At 41.3% G+C, this 24,201-nt stretch overlaps 1 protein-coding gene across 1 annotated transcript in view; it reads left to right on the forward strand.

Moving 5' to 3' along the window:
* LOC122835245 (protein kinase C-binding protein NELL2-like) overlaps positions 1-24,201 on the forward strand; it is a 94,898-nt gene that overhangs the window by 1,396 nt on the left and 69,301 nt on the right. The window contains exons 3-9 of the mRNA XM_044124121.1: positions 11,379-11,529; positions 13,275-13,448; positions 14,869-14,965; positions 18,785-18,857; positions 19,401-19,483; positions 20,915-21,043; positions 24,008-24,110. Of these exons, the coding sequence (XP_043980056.1) occupies positions 11,379-11,529; positions 13,275-13,448; positions 14,869-14,965; positions 18,785-18,857; positions 19,401-19,483; positions 20,915-21,043; positions 24,008-24,110 (810 nt within the window). The remainder of the gene's footprint in view (positions 1-11,378; positions 11,530-13,274; positions 13,449-14,868; positions 14,966-18,784; positions 18,858-19,400; positions 19,484-20,914; positions 21,044-24,007; positions 24,111-24,201) is intronic.

Here is a 24,201-nt window from a genome sequence, read left to right on the forward strand (position 1 = left end):
TATGTAGATCTGAAAAGATATTCCTTGAATTCCCTGCTGATTCTCTGGAAGGCTCTCCGGAAGTAAGTCGTCCATCCTCCGTTTCCACTCGTTGATGCCTTCGTTAGCTGGGCAAAACGGAGTCGCCAGAGCCACATTTTGCGTAGCTATTGAGGTTTTAATTCCATCCACACCCGTGTCACATCTTGACAACCCCACTGCGAGCCAGTATGATTGCTGCTGGCAGCCTAATCACAGGGACAGTGATAACCTGGAAGCAGAGGCAAAACTGAACATCTCCTGACGTTTTAAAGGGATTATTGTTGTCCTGGAGCCAGGGAAGCAGCGCCGATCAGCTGCCAGCGCGTCTCTTCCCTGATATCTTCTCATCTCCCAGCACGCCCGTTGAGGCGGCGTTGCGTTGCCGTGCTGCGGGCGGCTCCGGCATCCTTTGCGAAGGCGTGTTATTTGATGTCTTCTGTGAAGATGACACTCAAAAGGTGCGCTCTACACCCAGGCAGAGAGTCGGAGAGGGCTTAGAAAGAAAGGGAGTTAAACATAGACGCTTATTGAAAGAATCTCCCACTGCTTTTTCTGTAACAAGGTAAAAAAAATAAAATAAAATAAAAATACACAGACTGTACTTCGTCTGGCACCTTTCCGCTTCTTTTTACCTCCACTGAGCACACGCAGTCAGGTAGAGCGGACGGTGTGTGTGTTATTTATGGCAGAGCTCGCCTCCATCCTTCATTCGGGATGTCTGTGTAAAGTCGGCGGTGCTGATGCTGCTGGGTGAGGAAAGAAGAGGAGGAGTAGAGGAGTTTGGGGGGGGGGGGGGGGATGCGAGGCAGAGCAGACCTGGGCCTCTGCTTGTTTGTTATCAGAAGCAGACAGCGAGAGCCTCATTCGGCAGAGATGCAGAGTCGGGGATGATGAGAGGGAAAAAGCGGGGTAGGCTGTCTGCCAGCTGTTTGATAGACTGTGTTGATACCTCGCATATGGACCCGCTTGACTGCCCGGGACCGGCCGAGAGGGCCCCCACAGTGACATTCCGACGCTCATTAGATAGCAGGCAGAACATATCCATGGCTGTCCTCTCCGCCGCCTGCCTGCCTGCTGCCAGAGGGGGGGAAGGCTGTGTCTCTCTGTGTGGCTGGGTGGAGGCAGGAGGATGAGTCTTATTCTCCGTATCGAAATGTATAGCCAATACACACATATTTGTGATATCTCTGGATCTTTTTCTGTCAAAGTAGGGTTTTATTTGTGCGAGAGTAAGAAAGAAGAAGGCTGTGAGGATGGGAAAGGTTTGGGGAGGGAGGAAGTTGGTGCTGAGGTGTTTTTTTGTTGTTTTTTTTTTAAGGGAGCTGTCAGTGCTACATTGCATGGCGTCAGGAGTCCTCAGAGACAGAGGCAGGGGGAGAAAAGCCCCCCAGGCCATGCTTCTCTAATGTCCTGATGCCAGGTGATGCTCAGATACAAATGATCACATCACCCTCCTCCCACACAGTTTTCCGGATCCACGTTATTGCTCTGTAGGAGCAACAATAAGGAAAAGAAAGGAGGCGGTTAGGGGTGGGGGGGGGGGCACACCCAGAAGCACTCCCCTCCCCCCAGCGCACGCCCAACCTGTGTGGATGGATCAAACTCATTTGAAGTGCAAACAGCACAATTTAAAAGCATCCTTTGAGCTGTGGCGCTGGGCTCGCTGTAATTGCAGCAGTGTGGGTGTGTGATGCTGGTTTGTGAATATGAATCCTGTCAGTCTCTGAAGCAACGACTGTTACACCGACTGAACACCGTCAGTAAGATGTTTCTGTGTTTGTTGTGCTTATGATGCCGCTGACTGCAGCGACAGTTAAGTGCAACAGGACGGAAGAGGCTCATTTATTATACAGCCGTGCTGCGCGTGTGTGCGTATATATATGTGTGTGTGTGTGTGTGTGTGAAGAGCCATAGGAGTGTGGCTCATCCTTGCAATGTTGACATTCTGTTGTAGCGAACGGGAAGGATTCATACTTTTTGTTTGAATGTATCTGAGTTGGTTCGGAGCTTTAAAGTGGTAATCCTCTCGGCAAACACTAAACCAAGGCTCTTTTTCACACGCTGCTCTTCTTCAAAGATAAACAACCTGCTGTTTGTGTTACTACCGTTAAATGAACCATACAGCAGTCCAGTGATAAAACTGCAATAAACAGCCATGGTTGTTTGGTATAATGCTGCAACACATTGTGATGCTTGGCTTTGTTGGCACCATCAGGAAAGCACGTCGAGAACCTTTCAGTGAACAGAAATGCTTGCTGGACCTGTGGCATGCTGGGAAATCTGGCTCGTCTGACACCTGAGACAGACAACTATGAACCTCCACACATTTCAGACCTCAATTTTATTCTATTGGGATTTAACTTGACAGAAACTGATACATGGTTTTGAACATTTTAATTTATTTATCTATGCAAACACCAGAGATGACAAAAAACATTAGGGTGTAACGTTTACTCATGTTTAATCAACTGTTGAAATAATCATTAACTAATTTAGTAATCGATGAATCGCCAAGTGAAGTACGCATACAAAAATAAGCCATTCGGTGCAGGGAACAACAGTCAAAGCAGTAGTTAAGCTAAAGCTAAACAAAAGGTGTACATTTTGCATTTAAAGTAATTATTTAAAAAAGTCTTTGTCTGAACATATTCTAAAAAAGTGGCATAAAACTTCAGTGGGCTAAAAAAAAAATTCTATTAACCAGAGCATCTTTTTCCAAGTGTTCGTTGCTTTGCCTCCAAATCCTTTGTGGCAGGATTTCTTATGACCTTCGTTCAGTAAGGACTGTCGTGTTCCCTCTCTCCCTCACAGACAGCAGTTTTGTAGAGTTTTCGATTAATAGTTGCACCATCAGCTGACTCTCCCACCTGAGCTGCGAATCTCTGCAGCCCCTCCAGTGTTGTCACAGGCCAGATTGCTCCTTCTCTGATTAATCTGTCATTTTGGACAGATTGCCACGTCTAGGTTAGGTTATTATATTAAAAGCTGACTAACTAACCTGAGCGCTTCATTATTCTGTTTTTTGTTCTCCACAAAAACAGCTGGACTTATACTGAGATTGTTTCACACACAGCTTGACGATCTAGTTGCTAAATATGTGTTTTATGGCTCCAACTGCTTTGAGCGCATTAGATTTTTAGTACAGTAGAGGAAAAAAAGCAGAATTTTCACTAATTTGTGCATTTCTCAAAGCTCTTCAGCTTTTAATTAACCGTAGTCGAAACTGCCGAGTCTTTTAGTGGCGTCATTAAAATCACTCACAATTATTCCAATTAAAAGCCAAAACGCAAAAAAAAAAAAGAAAAAAAAAGAAAATAACAACCAAAAGTGCTTTGACCTTTGGCGACTAATAATGAAGAGTTAATTGATGTTGACTTTTACAGCACTAGCCTGTTAAAACTAAAGGGCTATTTCTCTTCATCATGCCCTTGTGGTGCTGACTACAGAGAGAGTCAGACTTTTCTAAGCTGGTTTTCAAAGTTAAACTTAAGCTTTTAAGGACGGAGTCGAGTAGATCAGTGGGATTTTTTTTTTTCCTAAGTTTAAGTCGTCTTAGTGGGAAATTCCCTCGTTTTACTTTTACAGAAACATTCCCCGGCTACACCACTGTACAGTGATGAGAAAAGAAAAAAAAAACAGTAATATTAATAATAGTCATAGTAATATTCCATGTATATATATTTTTAAACAACATTTCATTAGGAAATAATGTTAAATGTATTCCTTTCTAAATAAAGCAGGGGGAAAAAATCTGCAATCAGCAATCAAACCATTATCATTTTAATCTTTGGTGGTGAGTTTGAAGTTTTAAAGGTAGTCAATGGCATCACAGTAATCTTTAAAAAGCCTCTATATATTCTACAGCAGGTTCAAGTTGGGATTCTGTCCAGATCGTCGACAGTACTTCCAGTCAGAGGAACATTTTGGCAAAAATGTAATTACCGGTACTCTAAACCTTAATCTGTCAGATGCATGAATTTTAGGCTGAATTGTCAAAGCTGCTAATCAAATTTGTACGAACATTTCCCCTGTCACTATGAAGCGTTTTGCGATGTGTGTTTGAATGTAAAACGTAACTAAAGACAGTTTGTTTTATTTGAACAAAATAAGATAACAATGTGCAAGTTGTAGAGAAACACATTTTATCACTACTATTTTTTGTTGTTGCATGTTTATTTTCCTGATTTCGGAGGCTGAAACATCCACATGTTTACATCCCAAGGCAAATGCGAGAGAGCCGCACGGCCGCGATTACAGCTTTCGAGCTGAATTCGAATAACCTTTGAACACAGTTTTCTCGTCTCTTTGACATAGTGCTTTTTTTTTTTTTTTTGCTCTACTCTGTCGCATTGCACACCCCCCTCAAAAAAAAAAAAAAAAAAAAAGTTTTCCAATCTCTCCAATCTTATGACTGACATTATCCCCAACTCCCTGTGGTCAAAGTCATCTTTGCTTGCTGACTTCTGAGGCAAAGCCGATCCACACAGGAGAGCGAGTGACCATGGAGAGAAAGTGATTTCTTTTCCCTCAGGGCACTTGTACAGTTGGGTGGCTGGAATGCTGTCATTAGCTCTGTGTATGTGTGAATGTCAGATGGGCAGACACTGAAGAGGCGATCTGAGAATTGGGGGAGAAATTGCTGGGCGAAGCAGTCCTAGAGGTGCCCTTCGTTCGGTTTATTTGTTCCAGAAGAGTGAAGCCTTGGGAGGGAGGCGTGGGGGGAGGGGGGGGCTTCAGGAAAATGCAGATTGCCTGTTGGACTGACTTGGACTGAGTTATTGCTACGCTCGAGTCAAAACTCCCAAAGTTTACCGAACTTGGTGAAGTCGTTCTTACCTTGAAGAGTTGCACCGTTCCATCCATCCATCCATCCATTTTCTGCTCACCCTCATCCCTGATGGGATCAGGAGGGTCGCTGGTTCCTCTCCAGCTACGTTCCTGGCGAGAGGCGGGGTTCACCCTGGACAAGTCGCCGGTTTGTCGCAGGGCGAGTTGCACCGTTCCGGTTTTAAATACCCATTTTAGTTTTCCTTTATGTCTGATCACCTGCTTTCGTGATTGTTTTTTGAAGGTTTATAATTAATAAACTGTCCTGTGTAACCTTAATTTTGCTTAGCAATTAAATGCAAGCAGTTTGCAGCAGTAGACTTTCAATGGCCACTGAAAATCTCCTGCTGTATCCTTTGTAAAGACAGTAGCTTGGAATCTAAAAGGAAATGGAGGAATTATAAGGTTATCCCCATTTCTGCATTAATGCTTATATCTAGAACCTTTTACGTTTTGTAATCTAAAACTAAACAAAGTGAATCAAAAGGCATGCTGATTGTTGATGGGTTTGCAGGCAGAAAAACAAGTGTGATTTTTTAATTTTATTATTATTTTTTTTTTAGTATTGGACCTGAAGGTCTTTAGCATGAGCAGGTTAGAGGAAATTGCCTGATTTGTGCATTGCTTATATTTTATTCATCTTTTGATCTAGTTCATTCTGCATTGGAGGCACAAAGTAGCCGGAGTGTTAGCTTATTTCTAAGAATGTTCTGCTGGTCATTATTGTTTTATTTTTTAGTTTTTGCTGGGAGTTTTTTTTTCAGTCATCGTTTCACCTGATAGTCCGGTAGACCCTGTTTGATTGGATGACCAAGATGGCAACATTTGTTACATTTTCAGCTGGGGCAATTCACTTTGTGTTGCACGCATCAAACTCTTTGAAAAACCTGTTCACCTCCTCGCCTGTGGGGGGCGCTGCACCAATTAATTTTTTTGTCATGGGGCCCAAGATTCCTAGCAGCTCACCTGTCAACAAGGCTGGTGTCTGAAGCTTTTAATTAGTAAATATTTTTCCGCATGTGTCCTATCTGTCACCAGAAGAGCCAGTGAAAAAGAGCACAGGTCATTTCATTGCTAATATTTTATTAAACTCAGAACCACTAGCCTGGTTATGCTAAGTTTTGTTCTACTGTAAGGAATCTAGGAAACATTAAATCCTCATTTTCAGCTTTTGCTCTGAAAATCTTAGTTAATTTCAGCCTACTGTTTCCCCCCCCCCCCCTAACTTTTGAGCTCTTCTCTAAACATACTCGACAATCGTTATTGTTTCCCGTTGTCGCTCCTTTCTCTGCGGCGCTGTCCAGGAAGTTGGTCTGAAGCTTGGTTGTTTTTCTTTCTTTCTAACGTGCAGACCAGGCTTCTCCCGTTGAGTTTTTTCTTAACACTGCAGCCTATAAATATCTTGACTATTTTGTCAGAAACCATCTTGCAAGTACTGTCACGCTATGCTCTTATGCACTGCAAATGTCATGCTGCCACAAGAATTCACTGTTAAAAGTTTTCCCGCAGCATCGGTACAAATTGAATTCAGAATGACCCGGTAATTCTGACCAGAACTCCATTCAGGATTTCAATAGCTTTTTGTCTGGACATGTGTCCATGTGAGCTGAAACCCTCCCTGCTGCATTATTCCCTTCCTTTATATTGACTCTGTAGTTGCAGGGCTGTCAAAAAGTTTCCCCCTTTTATTGCACATCTTCCAGTCGGCACCTGTTTATCTCCAGGCGTGCACTTACAGCAGCGTGTGTGAGCTTTGACAGTAATGAAAGCTTTTGTGTTTGCTGCGACTTCGAGTTTTTTTTTTTGTCGCCGTGAATCCTCCTGCAAGATTTTCTTTCTGGCTTTGGCGTGTTCCTGTGCATCCAGCAGATAAAATGTTTCACTCGGAACAAGTTCAGTTCTTCCTTTTAATGGAAAACATTCGTCCTGGGGAAAATAGTGTCGTTTCAGATGCTTTTAGGGCCAGTGATGTCTTCCTTCCACGTCTTATTTCAACTGCATATCTAATGCGGAATAGTCTTGGCTCTGGGTTTTTAATCTCATCTCCTGGCTCACCCGGTCTAAACTGGTGGAGAGATTGCTTATTAGCAAAATGCTGTGGAAAGGCTGTAGGAGGTGTTGCTTTGTTCTGGGAAACCACCTGGTGACTGAGAGCGAAAGTCCTCATTATTTGCCTACAAAAGTAATGGCAAGCTAGAAAGACTGTTTTAAGCTTCCTCTCCTAGTAGAGGAAGAAACATGAGACATAATATACAACCGAGGTGAACGTTTGCCTCTCCAAACAAGCATTGCAGATACCCTTAATCTTGAAGAAGCGTAGATTTTTTACAGTGTAAACCATCTGTACTTAGAAATGAGATGAGAGAAAAAGCCTTTGGTGAAAAAAACTGGGATTTCAGTAAATTGTATAAACCTTTTGACATGAATTATTGCAACCACGTTGGGATGATAATGCGACGGACCAACACAAAGTCACACTTGTTTGCGAAGTGGAAGTAAAATGATGCAATTACACCTTGGGTTTGTCTCTTCCAGCTTTGAATTGTTTGTCAGTTCCTCTTTGCAAAATAGCTCAGGTGGACTGCATTAATAATAAAAATAATAATAATAATAATTATCGGTGAACTAGAATTTCAAAGTGTTGATTTTCTCTTGGATTCATATCCAGCCTTTGACTGGGCCATTTTAACTCATAAACTGAATCTAAACCGTCCGTGGCTTGTTTGCTGTTTTCACTACATGGTTTGATGCAAACCGCAAACAAGGCCTCTTACGTCTCTCTTTCAGAAATGTCTCTTTCCTAAAGAACAGATTCGTGGCGTGTTGACAAGTTGTGGTCATCGACAGATTATCTGCTGCGGCTCCTCCAGATTTTTCCAAGGGCCTCTTGGCTGCTTCCCTGATCAATACGCTGCTTTCTCAGCCTGTCAGTTTAGTTGGACAGCCATTTCTTACTAAGTCTGCAGTTGTGTCTTCCTTTTCCCATTTTTGTGTGACGGTTTAGAACCTGACCCTTATTAAGCTCCTCCATGACCTCCGCGGAGGTCACATCTCTGATGTCTGATGCGTTCATGACGGTGTTTGCCCTCCAAATTTCTCTCACACACCTGTGAGCCCTTTGCAAAAGCACTTTGCGGATATTTTGAGATAAAATTTCACTCAAGGAGAGTATTTGGTGAAACAGATGTAAAAATAAAGGAAGCTACAGGAGACTGACTACTTTTGTTTTCAAAGTATGCGATTGGGATTGACGTAGAACTCCAGTCGACAAACGTATAAAATAAATCATGGGAATTACATTTTAAATCCTCACATCAGAATCCGGTTCACTGAATCATCTTTTTATTGCCGCTTTGGGTCAGGATTTCACATCGGGGTGGTCGTTAGGAGCAGGTGGCTGCCCCATCCAGGCGCCTGCCAATACATAATCGACCAACGGCCTTGTCAGCGGGGCTGCATTGATTTGGCAACAAGGAAACGCTGACTGGCTCATCACAGCTTTAAACGCGCATTTATGTATGTTTTTCAGGAATACAGAGACGTCTGCTGCTTCGCTTGTCTTGATCTTAAGCGCTTTTTCACGGCCAACCGCATGTAGAGGATTTATACCACAGCAACGAACTAACGTGCCACTAACGTGCCATGTGACGCAGCCCCTTGCCCTAAACGTGTAAAAGATGGTGATGAAAGTCAGACACGTATGGGTCAAATGTATCCTGGCTGCCAAATTGTGGATCAGCCCAGTGTAGGCGGTTCCCTGGTCTTCACCATCCCCCCCCCCCGTCTGTATCGGACCCGCCCTGACACCTGCTCCCACTGTGATTATTTTGCTCAAGATTAAGATGTCATGGTACTCCCTGTTCAGTCTGCGGCCTGGCTAAGAAAAAATGTTAAAAAAAAAGTAAAATAAGGAAACCTATTTATAGCTTCGGATAAAATAACGTCCATTAATCTCGGATTATTTCCAACAGTACCATTTGGATTTGGTTGCTAAGCAGGATCTACAGATTGCGGCAGATTAACGCGAGGCAGAACTCTTTTTGCCGCCATTGGACCATCTGTCCCACGTCAGCCAATGGCAGAGAACGCGTCTGTTGATGTAAAATGCATGAAACGTTTCGTGTCGAGAGCCTTTGACGAAGCGCAAACGTAGAGAAAATTGGACGGAATAGTAATTAAGCATAAAAAGGGGGAAAATGCCGAAGCATGCCAGCAGAATCTTAAACTCCAAGTCATACTTTATTCTTCCCGATATCCGTGTTCATTATTCTCTGTTTTTAGACTCCGTAGCTGGCCCGACTTCCAGCCTTGCATTGCGTGGGGTAAATTGGCTACTCCCACCAGCTGGAAGTAATCTAAATACTCTGAAGAAAAGCTGCCACAGCGTCCCGGAGTGCTTGAGTGTGCCAGGGTTCGCTTGCTCGCTTCCCATAGCTGGAAGTGAGCCCTTTGATGTGATTACTTCTGAGAAACGTCATCATTTATGGATGCCTGCATTAAAGTTGCACAAAGTTTTGTTGGAAAGGAGAAAAGAGGGCGCATGGCTGGGAGAAGGGCGTACGAACAGGTGACACACAACTGGCAAACAGTTCTCTCCTGCAGGGTTATTAGCATTTCACTTGTTCTCCTAAAGTCACCTGGCTTCATGTGTCAGGTCTTCCAAATATCCAAGGAGGGAGTCGATAGCTGGCAAGAACGACTTGCACTATTTGAGAGAATATTCTGACAGACCGTCAGCATACTGGTCGTAAGAGAAACTGGTGTGAATAAAAAGGCCTGAGCAACTCAAACCAAGGTCAGCTGGATTGTGGCCGTTGACGTGTCAGAGCATCTCTAAAATGGCAAAGCTTGCAAAAACAATTGCGGTCCAGGAATAGTGAGTGCATTTCTCACTAAGGCTCTCATTTATCACAGGTGAATACAGCAGAAAAATGGGTGCGTGGACATTTTTACTCTCATTTTCGGATGCACCTATTTGGTGTAAGTGTGGGACGCACTCAGATCCCGAAGCGGCTCCTAAATTGTCTGCAAGCTCATGTTGTTGCGGACCTGCGGAGCAAAGAAAATGAAGCTTTGTTGGGTGAATTACCAGCACCATTCTGGTGCTAAATGGCGGCTAGCAGCGCAACGTTTCAGCTGATCTTTTTTCAGTGGGTTATATTTCTTGTATTTCTCCTCCTATCAGTTCACCTTGGATATTACAGAGGCTGATTGCACAACAAATGTGCCACAAGCTCTGCAGAGTTCTCTAGGAGACTTGTATAATCAAAGAGAATTATATGAGCGAGCAAAATTTATTCCCATGTTTTTAGATATACCTTCTGTCATCTGTTGTAGCAGTCCTAGTTCTTGGTGTCGAACACTTCTTTTTTAGGGTTAAGCCAATTGTCACACTTTGTGCAACAAGCAATCACTTAGCGCTTGCAATAATTTAGCTTGACTGGAATATACAAGATGAAAAGTCCAGGAGAATATATTGCAACTTGTCTGACTCCCTTAAATACAGTAAAAAGGTTTAGATATTTCTACAATAGGATATATTTTCTGAAATAGGGAATATTTTAGCTCCGAATCATTAAAAAGTAATACCAAAACTTTGAACAGCATGTTCCATTTTGCATAATTAGCTCAAGAAATAAAAAATTTACAAAAGCATGTCTGCATGTCTCTGCTCAATACTCTGCAGGACAGTAGCATCTATTTTGAAGCTTTGCAGTGTAATGAACTGATATGGGGTTGAAGGCTGTCAGACGGACTTTATAAACCTGTGACTTTTCTTTGAGGCAAACACTTCAAATATCAAATTAACACACAAAATTTGCAGAGACTATGTTTGTGTTTCAGGTTTTTTAGGGTGTTTTTTTTTTTAGTTTATCAGAAATTTTTTGTTGTGATACGATCACTTCCTGAAAAGGAATTTTTACTTTTTTTTATTTATTTATTGTCTTCAGATCAGCTGGATCAGAAAAACCAAGCTAATTGGGACTTAAAATTGGGAGTTTAAGTCCCAATTTCTTCCAGCAGTAAACACGCCGCGTCATGGATCACATGTGGGGCAATCATTTGTTTTCCTGTCTAAAAACAAATGTTCTGATTAATGGAGTCCAGTGTGCGAAAGGATCAGCGTTACAGTTCTACAAGATGTTTGGAATAGATTTGGAGAAAGTTTGGTAAACCTGAAGCCCAAAAGTTAAAGCTGCTATTTACTATTATAAGTTTTATCTTTTCTAAAAATGTGTCGCTAATAAAGGAAAAAAAAAAAAAAAAGTGCCACTCTGAAAGCCTCATGGGAAGAGCTGTGCTGCTTAGTCTTATCAAAACACAGAGCATGCCTCGTTTCTGAGTACATCGAGAAGCTGCTGGGTTAATTCAGCAACTTCCTGATTTAAAAAGGTCAACAGACACTTTGCCTCACTTGCTTGCCATATTTTCTAGTCTTTGTCGTTTTAAAGAGGAATAAGCCAGCACTCATTAAAGATTTATCTCTTTAAATTTGTCACAGTTTCTTTATCTTTCTGTTCTCACTCCAGGGACCTCAAGGGAAGTAAAAGCTCCTGCTGCGGTTTCTAAACGGATGGTCCAGAAGCTTAAAGGCAAGAATGAGTTTACTGTGCTGGTGACCCTCAAGCAGGATCATCTCAACTCAGGAGTCATTCTCTCCATCCATCATTCTGAGCACAGGTAAAACCAATGAACTGTTTATTTCTCACAGTTTTTTTTTTGTTTGATTCCAATGTCTCTTTACTAATTAAAGAATACATAAGAACAGCTTTGTAAATTTCTTCAGATGTGTGTGAGCGTTAATTTATTATATTACATATATTATATTATTATATTTGGAGCTGTAAAGTAGGGTTTTTGCAATTCTAGTTGAAAGCAGATGTGCACATACATGATAAGAAGACATTTAACAGTCACTTATAGCCGTACAGTGACTGATTTCTTTAAATCCCTTACCAGAATCATAAGTTCGCTTCCGCAGTCAGGAACACGCCGCACTAAAAACTTGAGGTTTAAACGGTAAAATAAATTGCAGGAATGAAAGGTCGCTTGGAGAGGAAGAAGCCATTTCTCCAAAACAAGCAACATTAAAAGTCCATCTCCAGCTTTTCAACCTTATTGTTTTATAAAAACGCGTCCTGTGGTCAGAATGACCACTGTTACATGTAGAGGGAAAAAGCTTGCAGGACTGAGAACACACTCCTAACGTGGGTGGTAGCACCATGCTGCTTCAGGAGAGACTGGTGCACTTGAGAAAATGTGCATTACATGTGATCAAAAAGAGTTTGGTGAGGTTGATGATTGAGCAGTAGCCAAAATGTGACATACTATAAACTCAACTAATTGACCATAATTGCAGTTGCATTCAAAATGTAAAACATCTCATTTAGTCATTTCAACAGACTGAATGTCTGCAGTCAGTTAGCATCTGCGTGTTTTACACACTGGCTAAACAAACGCAGCAGCTCCATTTAAATGCTGATGTGTTCGTCATCGTCCACAGGTGCTGCAAGCGCGGAGTTTGTAATTGTGAGCCGCAGACCCTGTCTGCACCCGGTATGCTAATGCTTCTATTAGTTTGTGCTAGCTGAGCCGTTGGACGATCAGAACAGCAATCTGACTTTCCCATAATGCACTGATTGAACAGTTTGTACATTAAAGTCAGTCCTGAGCAAAGAGCTCCCAGGGATGTTAATGACTTTCCCCCACCGCTGATTAGCTTTCCCAGCCGCTCAGATTCTACAAAGCAGCGCTGCGTGGTTTCATTTGGAAATGTGACAAGGACTAATTCAGCATCAGAAGTGTAAGCGAGTGCACTTCCAGAGCCAGGATTAATGTGCATGCATGGCTAGGGGAGAGTAAATCTATTAGATGTGGTGTGCAGATAAATCAGTTCTATTGCTACTCTTTCATGAGCGTCTTTCTTTCTTTTTTTTTTCTTTGCTTTTTGCTTTGAATGATGTTTCCAGGAAGCAACTTTTCTTTAACTAAGTCTGCCTTTAAAAGCAGTGATGATGATGATGTGTGTGTGTGTGTGTGCGTGGGTGTGCGTGTGCGGGTGTGTGTGTGTGTGTGTGTGTGTGTGTGTATGTGTGTGTACTGGCATCTCTTTTCATTAGTCTCTCATGGTTGGTAAATCTCAGTGCTGGGGGAGAAGAGGATTCTCCACGAATACTAATACTCCAATGTAAACAGTCGAACAAGTAGATGCTCTCCATTGTTGGCCGCTGCTGATGTTGCGTCTACCAGCCGTATAGCTGCTGGTGGGATTACATTTCAAATATCGTTGCTGATCTGAGGAATTTGAGTACACATTGTCAAATGATCAAGGCGTTTAACTGATAATGGCATTACTTATCTGGATGGGTTTTTTTCTTTTTTTTTTTAATCGTGATAGGTGACTGGTGCTACTTTAACTTTTTTAGGTTTCTGGAGCTTGAGAGCAGTGGCCAGCGCAGTGAGGTGCGTCTTCATTACCGCACCAAAAGCCACCAGGACCACACCGAGGTGTTCCCCTATAGCCTGGCCGACGACCAGTGGCACAAAGTCTCCGTGGCTGTCAGCGCCTCCCACGTCATTTTGCACGTCGACTGCAACAGGTACGAGTTTTGGGATCCGTCGACCGGCTCTTGCAGAGATATTCGTCCCTGAACTATTTCACTCCTTGTCTTGCTGCAGCCACAAACCTTTGACGTAAAAGTAAAATGAAAAACTGGAAATTGTGAAATAAATGATGCGTGATTTTTTTTCAACCTTAACTGTGATTTCTACGTTTGAAATGTTCCCACAACGAATCGTTTGGAGGAACCATTTTGCATCAGACAGAAACAATTCGCTTTTGTGCTACAATAGGTGAAAGAGTATAACAGAGAATAAACGTAATAAATGCTACAAATGTGACAGAGTGTTAGGGTAGGAGTAAGAAAATAAATGCAGATACAATTACGAGAATAAAGCCATAAAATTACAAGAATAAAGTTAAAATATTACAAGAATAAAGGGACGATGTTGCAAAGATAAACTGGTACGAGAATAAAGTCATAAAAATTTGAGAATAAAGTCGGAATATTATCAAAACAAAGTCGTGGTAATTTGAGAATAAAATCATAATATCACAAGAATAAAGTTGGAATATTATGAAAACTACGACACAAAAAAACCCCAGCTGCGGTGAAATGAGGAATGTAGGGAATACAAAGTAAATAAGTAAAAGTAAGTAAGTATTACAAAGTAATACTTTGGTTTTACAAATAAGGACATATTTAATCTGCTGACACATTTGCATCAGATTATTATCAGCAGCAGGACACATTACACATTATGACTTTATACTTGCATTACTTTGACTTTAGTCTCATGTGACTTCATTCTTGTAATGTTGTGGCCATTCTCATAATTTTATTACATTTCTTTTCATAGCCCTAAAACTCCATCATACACAGACATAGAAGCCGAGCTGCCAACAAAGAAAAGCATCCGAGCTTTTGGCCCAGTTTGCGTCTGCGGTGGTTTTACCCCATTTAAACACGGCTTTCATTACATTTAGGTGAGACGCTTTCGAGGGATTGCAACCTTATTTTTCATTGCTCATCCAAAATAGCAGAACCTGCATTGCTGACCCGTCGTAATGAGTCAAACTGGATCAAAAAAAAAAAAATCCTCTTCTGATTTCCACAAAATTGGGAGTTGCCAAGGTTTCAATTAAGCTGACCTCACTTCCTACGTGTTACAGAGACCTTGGATTCTCCCGCTTTTATATTTGCACCTGTTTGTACGAATTTTATTGCCGTGCTACTGCTCACGTAGGACGATGCTTACCTTGGCACAGCAAAAGGAAGCAGACGGCGTCACCATGCGCGCTGCTGAGAGCCCGTGACTGTTTGTGCTGTCCTTTGGGGAAAAAGTTTCCAGGTCCTACAGCGTAGAGAGAAACTGATGCGATGAAGAGAGTAAAGGCCACCAATTACGTGTTTAAGAATGTCAACTTTAAGTCTGTTGTGCTTTTGTTTTGTTTTTCAGGATCTATGAACGAGTGGTGGATGCGCCCTTTATGGACATTCCTGAGGATACGTCCTTCTGGCTCGGACAGAGAAACTCTGCTCACGGCTTCTTCAAGGTCAGCACTTCTCCCCCAGAATATATTAATGCTGATGCTTGTCTTGATCCGTCATATTAGCTGGCAGCTAATGCTTTGGGCGCCACCTTTCCTCCCCAAGCCCGATTTCTCATTTCTCATTCAGCATTTGTCTCATTTGGGGTTATTTATTGTGGCTCTGGGATTTAATTGCGAGCGTTTCTCAAGGCTTGCCATTTTAATTTGAAGGGTTGTTCGACTCACTCTGTCAGAATAGAGATTCTTTTTATTTTTTTTTGTTATTATTATTTTCATCCTTTTTTTTACTCTCTTTTCCTTGGTCTGCAGCAAAGCCCAGCTCAATTATCTCAGCAACTCCCACGATGCTGATTTGGGAGAGATCATTAAGTAGCTTGTGGACTGTGCTCGTTGAGCCCACAATCTACAGTTCTGCTTTCCAGCCGGAGACAAACAGTATATCATCACTTACATCCAGCGACGTGCTTCAGAACGTCTCACCTGGGGAGACACTTCAGTGCAGAAATATCACTCTACCTCCAGGTGTTACTATTACAGTCGGTGTGCTTTTGACTAGCTCTGTGTGTGGCGGCCTTCTGCCTATACGTACCTGTCAGTACTTCACCCACTGCGTTCTGGCTGTTTGTTTCCACTGTGTTAATGGGTTAAACAAAGACAACCCCGGTGGTCGACCACAAATCTCATCCAGCAGCGTCCCTCTTTGATTTTGGGCATCTTGATTAGTTGCTAGCAAGACGGCTCTCCTCGTTTAAGAACACGTGGAACGTGATGTGACGAGAAAACAACAAGCGAGGCACCAGGAATGTGAGTGCCGACTAGAATGCGGTGACAGTGAAATTATAAAAGTTATTTATCTATTTTTTTTTAAATCAGTGAATGCATCATACTCTTGTCCTGCCAGATTGTGATAACAGCGTAGAGCTTTGATGTAGATGTTGTCAATAAGAGTCTCAAGATTAGATATTTTTGGTCCTGATTGTTTTTTTGTTTTGTTTTGTTTTTTTCAGAATAAAATCAGGTACCGGTAGTTAAAAGGAAGCCTTTTTTTCATATGTTGAGATTTGTCTTTCGTAGGAGAGAGTGAGAACAAGACTTTCAGGAAATAACAGGAAGGCAGAATGGAGCGCAGCAAAGTTCCTCTTTCATCCTCATAACCTTACATCCTGTTTCTGTCAAGATGCTGGATTTGGAAAGGCTTTCTAAGTTCTCAGTCTGAAGGTAGTCATTGACTGTGGAATACAAATGTTGTTTTATTGTTGCCAGCTGTGCTAACTGCTAATTTGAGATGCTAAAAACAGCTTAAAAATGTTATCTCCTTAATAATTTAGAATTTGTTTTAAAACAGTTTACCGCTCTATTATTTTAATCAACATTAAGACGTTCTCCTTTCTCATCTAACACTTTGAAGGATCTGAATTGGCAACATTTAATTTCCCTTCGGGATCAATAAAGTATTTGTGAATTTGAAGTTGAAATAAGAAGTAGTAGAAAGAAGACAGAACTTTTACAGTGTTTCTATGTCATTCAGATCACACAGGGTGCTTTAAGACGAGCGCTTTATTCACTCGGTTGTACTGATGTCTGGATCTTTTCATTTCAACAGTGCAGAATTTCATGGTCTAACTTTTTGGGCTATTAAAAGAGCCTTTGAGATCAATATATCTCCCTACAGATGGCGTCTTTTTACATAACAGTTTAGAAAGTGGTCCAAGTAAAATGAGCAGATGAACAGTTACAAAGAATTACAGCAATCGTAACAGTCAAGGGGTTGGGGATTTTCTTCTTAGGTTTATTGGTCTTTTACATTTTAAATAGCTAAAACAGTTAAATGTTCCTCCTTTCCTCTCCGCATGCTTAATGTAATGTTTCACTTACTGTTAGCGCTCAGCAGAATATCCCAGGCGGTTGATTTTTCATATGTCTGTTCATTTATTAGACACCTGACAGCTCTTTTCCTTTCTGCAGTGCGCCAACTCTCCCAAAAATGATCCAATAAAATGTGACAGATTTCATATAAGTCCACCCGGTTACTAAACCTCACTCACAAATTTGTCACATTAGTTGGTTAAACGCTTCACTGTGACTCTACTGCATATTTGTCGTTCGGGGAAGAATTCATCGGCTGGAGGTTATGACATTATACAAATGTGGCACCGTGGCCACACATATGTACTTTTTTCGCGGTTTCATTACAATTTTGATGCCCTGTCTTCTTCTGTTTATTTATTTATTTATTTGCTTTTTTTTTTTTTTTTTTTTTTTTTTTTTTTCATTTTTAGCGCTCGCTCGTGGAAAAAATCGGCGCGTCATTTCGGCTGGATTTTAAATTTACGGCCAGCAAATTGAAGTGGCAAGACAATTTAAAAAACAATTTCTCCTAAGTTCTGCTGCTCCACTTCTGTAAGGGTAATAAACGCTCCGGAGGACTGCACTGGGCCAGGTCGCCATGGCAACAGAGTATCTGTGTTTAGATGTGTACGTTTAAGGGGCGGCTGGTGTTTGGGCAGAGAACAAAAGGCTATCAGTTTGGGTCTTGTGCATCACGCCGAGTCTGGACCTAATGTTCATGCTTGTGAGAAACCACCATATAAAACTATTAATTTCACACACACACACACTAATTTCCCCATGATGTTTTTTTTAACCCAACTTCCTCCTGATCTCCATATATGAGATGACTCAACAGCCTTGGTAAGGCTCAGACTGATAAATATGATTTTGCTCACTCTCAGATTCACTGCCTTTTCCCTCTCTTAGCTTGTTTAATTCCAGAGATCCGTTCAGTAAACAGGTTCTTATTGGGTCACGGCTGACTTCATGTTCTTTTTTTCTTCTTCTTTTGCACCTTATTTCTTTAGCTGGAGTTATTTTATTTTCATGCACCTATTTAAGATTTCAACAGTGTAGCATTCTGGGGTTTTTTTTGTTTTTTTTTCTCAAGGTTAATGCTTGGATTTTATGAGAAAGAACTACAAAAGACGCATAAATGTGAGGTGAGTAGGGAGGAATGACAGACTTTAAAAAAAAAATAATTCCATCTATGAAATGTACGGTATGCGTTTGACATCAGCTCTGCTGCCTCAATACTAACTGAGAAACGTCTCCCGAAGCAATTACATCTGCAAGTCTTTTAGGTTATGTCTCTTTCAGCTTGGCACACTCAGAGTCTGAAGTTTTTGCCCTTTCCTCTTCAAAGTAACCCAAGCTTAGTCAGACTGGATGAATAGTGTCTGGATATTTTCCTTCAAGGCTACAGATCTTCTGTGGCCTCTTAACTTAACAGGCTTTGTTCCAGAGTTGCACTGAATTATGCACCGAGGTTAGCCACTCAGCTATACGCCCTGCTAGCCAGCCTGCAGTTATTTGTTTTGCTAAAAAAAACAGATGCTAACTTTCATACACTGTCACAAATACTTGTTTTTAAACAGTGTCACCTTAAAAAGAGTAATAACTAGAATTTTTTGGGAAGTTTTGAACAGCTAAGTCGACCTCATTTCTAATAAATCCAGGGAATTTGCCTTTATGTAGCCGTCAAACGCAGCTAGCTAACAGCGCTAACAGAAAAGGAGTGATAGTATGTAAGACTACTCTGTAAACCCAGAAAAAGCTCCCTGGTAGGTCAATAAAGGGGATTTTAACTTCACGAACGGCAGTTCCGAAAGCTTTTGTGGGTGATAATATCGTGAAACCAGAAACTGGCCCATGCCTGCTTAGAAAGCTCTATCGGGTTCTTAAGCCTTAACCTCTGTTATCTAATTTTTACAGTCTCTCTGTTCACTGAAAGCTCGCTAATGAAGACACTGCTTATACGTCTGTATGCAGGGAGTGATGCAGGATGTAGAGATCCTGGTGATGCCGCAGGGATACATCTCACAGTGTCCAGATCTGAACAGAAGTAAGTCTTTCTCAACTTGTTTTAGAAAATGTAATTTATTAGGATAACAACTAATTTAATTTACACTTAGTGAGACTTGATTGTTCTATTATTTTCTGGTTTAAACCTCGGTACCTGTTGTATAAAACATTGATGTTTTTTTTTTTCTTTAATGGTTACAACTGCTATTAAGAGACAAAGAGAAACTCGTCTCTTCAGCTGGTTTACGCTCTGTGAAACTGTGCAAAATGCACCAGAAGATAATACATTTAGGGTATTCTCATTCTGCACCAATATCCACATACGTATAATTTACATATCACGTTGAAATTGCTTTTCGCGGTGGATATGTGTTGCTTGTTATTTTGAATTTGTTTACACTGTTCAGGTTTTTTATACAAATAAACTTCTTTTTCATATTAAGAAGCTTTCAGTCAGAAATAGAAGAAAGTTTTTTTTGTTTCTTTTTATTCCTGCTTTGTGATCATTTAGTGAAAAAAAGCACAGTTAATGTATTCGAATACATGGTCTAAAAATTGTTCTGCGTTGTGTTTTGTGACCCAGCGTGTCCAACCTGCAACGACTTCCATGGACTTGTGCAGAAAATCATGGAGCTGCAGGACATCCTCGCGAAAACATCAAGCAAGGTAATGTGACACGTTTCTGCTTGACAATTAATCCTGCAGAAGATGAGCATATCGACTTTTCACAAAGCAAGTATATTTAAAGGTGTGAATTAAAGTGTTGCAACTGCAAAAAATAAAAAAATATTAACTTGTGAATGGAAAAGACTGTTAAAGGTATAACAGTCTTTTCCAGAGCTTCTTATTGAAGTAGTTTGACTTCTGATGCAAATACTTTTGAGCAGATTTATGAAGGTAATTGCAGATGCTACTTTTTTTGGGGCAAACTTAAGCTTTCAGATATTTTAAATTCTCAATTTAGTTGCAAAAACATCAGCTCTGACGCCGATGCCCACATTTAACTGGCCTGCTCACGGTTGTGTAAAATCACAACCAGAGCTAAAAGCTGTGCATTCTCATAAAAACCGGAGCTTTGCGAATCATGCCAGTTGCACAGACAAATACCATCTGTTTGAAGCCGGTTGATAATTGTGGGGCGGGGAAACAAAAACAAAAGGAAAAAAAAAAATCCCAAACCTACCTGATGCTGTTTTGCCTTCCCAAAAAATCAAAACCATGTCAGAAAATGTAGAATTCCTCTGGTTCTATCGTGAAAAATAACTTGATATTTCTATCAAAATATTTATCTTTAAAATCGCGATCGCTTTTTGAAAGAGAGAGCGAGAAAAGACAACTGTTATTATTGTGGAAACACCAGCAGATGCTTCAGCAGCGACGGTCGATAAGCAGATGTTAAATAAATTAAGGACAGAGACGACCCATCAGACTTACACAACCCTGATAATGAGACCAGGGACTCTGGTGAGAGGGAGGTGAGCAGGCTGCACCCCGCAATAAAAACCAAAGAGCCTTCACTTACATGAAATCAACCGAAAAGTTATTATATGCAATTTTTATGGCATATTTCTAGAATCTACATCACTACATGTTTTTATTTGTCACATTTTTGACTCTTTAAAAAAAAAAAAAAAAAAGTGAATTAATTTATTATTTCCAGATGAGCACATCACCGGAAAGGCTTTAACAATCTGTTTCTTTCACTTTCTGATGTAAAGATACCATTCTGATGTCTTTAGTCAGATAAGTCTTTTTAAAGTACAGAGGAGCTGGATCTCTCTGTTAATTAAAAATGCAAAGAAAGTAAAGAAAAATCTCAATGATCACCTCACTGCACTTGATGCTTTCACATAGCTATATTCATACAGTTCAATCTGCTTAGTAAATCCTGCTCAGAAATAAAGTAAATGTCCGGTGCAAAGCCGTTGCCCCCCCCCAAAAAAAAAACAAAAAACGAGGAGATTGCACCGTCTCCATTTCTGCGTGCGGATATAGAAAAGGACTGAATCTGACTGGAATCCTCCTTTCTTGGCTCGTAACGTTTTGGGATATTTAATTTTTTTGTGTGTGTGTGTGTTTTCCGGGCGGGGCGAGCAGCTGTCCAGGGCCGAGGAGAAGATGAACGGGCTGGACGGCTGCTACTGTGAGAGAACCTGCAGCGTCAAGGGGGTCGTCTACCGGGAGGACGAGGGCTGGACAGATGGCTGCAGGAACTGCACGTGCTCGGTGGGACTTCACACTTTGACGTGTGTGCGTGTGAGTGGAAGAGGGAGAAAGAGAGAGAGAGATGGGCTAAAATGTAATCTCCCTGTGTGTAAAAGAATGAATATAATCAAAAATTGTTTGCTTATTACGGCTGGTTCTTATGTTTACGAATGTCTGAGTGAGTAATCAAATAAGCGCTGTAATTATGAGGTTTGTGTTTGTGGGAACATGCGTTGTTGATCATGTCTGTACTGCTGTTGTCTGAGCACACGGCTCGGTTGTCCATATGTGACGCACACATGTTCACTTCCATAATTGCACGAGTTAGGTTTTTACGTTTATTGTTTGATTGAGTTGGCAGATGTCGAGCTGGATAGACGATTGGAGGTTGAATTGCAGCAAATTGCCGTCATCAACTTGTGTTGCCGTTTTTTATTATTTTTTTTTATTGTTTTATTTTTTTCCTTGTACATTATGAGATTTTCTAACCCCAGAGAAATGAAACTGCTTCCCATGGTGCTCCCACGCTGAACACAAACAAACTCCGCTTTGGGTTATTATACTCCCAGGCATTTACTTTGCCACATAAAAAGTGTAAAGAATTATAAATGACTGGAGATATTGGGCCTGTTCCGCATCAGCGAGCAGATTTCACCGTTTGTCAGCGCGCTCAGTTTTGAAACATGACTCTCACCGAGGAGCTGCTGAACTGCTCGGTCCAGCCAATCGGATACCTTCACGCACCGCTAACCAACATGCAATGAGAGAGAGAAAAAAAAAACACAGAAGAAAGAAATCACATATCTCTTAATGTGCTGCACCTAATTGCTCCTGACAGATGATAATTACCATCAGGGATTTGTTCAGCCCACTCAACCAATGGAACAGCTACATTCGTTATAGGGACGCTGTTTTTGCCGTTACCCCGGCTGCAATTAAGGAATTAGATGGGATGCGCTCCTTACCTTATGTGCCGCAATTAGATGTGACCTTTGAAATTCAAAGGTGAGGCATTAAGATGTTATCAATTACGTGGATCAGGTTCATAGATGTTGCTGTCACAGAGCTCTCAGCCGTGAAAACGATGTTAATTACGGGCACAGCAGCCAGAAAGTAGACGCCCCTGGAATGTGTTGCATGCGCTGAGAAAATATAGCTTTCACAAGCCAGTCATGTATTTATTTATTTATTTATTTTTTTTTTAACTAAAGTGTGCATATCGTGCTGAACTCTGGCGTTCAGAAGAATCAAGGGTTTAAAGTTGTGCAACTGTAAAATGGCTGTCCTACTTTATTCCATGGCTAAACCAACAATAGGAGCCAGTTCGTTACTGGTCCTGTACAGCGACTGGTTTGAGAACCAGCTTGCAGACCCACCGTTAAGTCACTTAAAATGTCTCATCAGGTAAATGTCTGATCCTCTCTCTGTTATGTGCTGATCTTTACGTGGAGGACTCCATCGCCGTGGAACAATTTAACCACCCAATTCACATTATCTCTGTATTCCCGCTAAGAGATGTTCAAATGCCAATTTATTTTGGTCAGTTTAAACAGCAGGCGGCATTTGCGAACGCCACTGCCGACTTGGTTTAAGGATGTGTGGGGTTCATCAAAGCAACCAGGTTGTTTTGAATCATTCACGCTGTTCTTATGAATGGGTTTGGGAATAGCATTGTGCAGCTGTTTGCAAGGCGTTAACCCACATGTACCAAAATAACTCAATAGGAATCTGTGAGCTCTTGCAATTCCAGTGCCAATTTGATATTTTGCTAATGTTGAAGTTGAGCAGTTTTACCTCAAATCTGGTAGATTAAAGTGAGCAACGTGGTTGAAAGCGCAGCAGCTTTTTGACTGGTTAGAACCCTCCTCCAGCTCCTTTATGCAGTCACTTCCTTCCTCACTTCAGAGTTGGTCCTAAGTTGATTGTTTTTTTTTTTTCACTTTTGGTCACATTTCGCCAAAACCTTCACTGTATTTTATCGGGATCTTATGTGGAAAAGGTCAGCACAAAGTAGTTCATAATTGCGAAGTAGGCAAAGCAATTGCTCCCTCGTTCTAAGAGCTTCTCACACTCTGCAAAAGCATTGAATCGTACTAAATAAATTCTAGAGCGATTATCTTAGTACACTTGAAATAAGACAAAACTAACTTATAAGTAATTTTTTTTAGAGAAATACAGGAACTTGTTTTAGGTCAATAAATGCTTAATATTGATTAAAAAGTTCTAGTTATTTCTCTGATAATAACTGGCAGATTATGATTAGTGAAATAATCTGCCAGTTGAACAAGATCAAGTCCAATTTGGAGTCAAAATGTCCTGTTCAACGGGCACTTATTACCAGTACTTTTTCATCATTATTATTAGCTTGAACCAATCTCCTATTTGTTGCTGAAACGTCCTTTGGTTTTGTCCTATTTCAAGTGCACTATGATACTTTCACTAGAACCAAAAAATACTTGGCAAGATTTTATGTTTTTGTGATGTTAAATAAAATAAAATAAAAACCCTGTGCATTGATGTAATTTACTCTGATGCCCTTAAATGAAACCTGTACTAATTTCCCCCTGAAGTCAGTTAGAGTTCACCTTTTTGTAATTTAATAAAAAAAAAAAAAGGCTCCTGTGCTTGGTTTGTTGCTAGCTACAACCCACATATGGAAGAAGGTTCTCTCTTCAAGCAAAGTCAAATCAAAAACCACGAGTTGGAATATTTTTGCTTACATTCAAAATGCTGTGTGTGTGTGTGTGTGCGTGTGTGGGTGTGTGTGTGTGTGTGTTGCACGTCACCCCGTAGCAACCATCCGTACGGTGAAATGTGGTAATGGCAGCATCATTCTGTCAGGATGCTCTTCCACAGCAGGAACAAGGAGGCAGCTTAGAGAGGATGCAACCAGACAGGGCCTGCACACTTGCGCGGAGGAAGTGTGGTGGAGGCTGTGGTCGTTTGGTCACTGTTCAAACAGCCTGATTTTTGTGTCTCCTGCAGAACGGCACGGTGCAATGCGAGGCCATCTCCTGCCCTCCCCCTCAGTGCCCGGCAGGCACGGCTCCTGCCTACGTGAAGGGAGCCTGCTGCAAGGAGTGCCTGTGTAAGTGGAGTACTCTTAACCTCTGCACCTTCCTACACTTGCGAAAACATGGACGCTATAGCTCAGGCACACATGCACACACACACACACG

This window comes from Gambusia affinis, linkage group LG08, assembly GCF_019740435.1.
Source record: "Gambusia affinis linkage group LG08, SWU_Gaff_1.0, whole genome shotgun sequence".
Classification (NCBI taxonomy): domain Eukaryota; kingdom Metazoa; phylum Chordata; class Actinopteri; order Cyprinodontiformes; family Poeciliidae; genus Gambusia; species Gambusia affinis.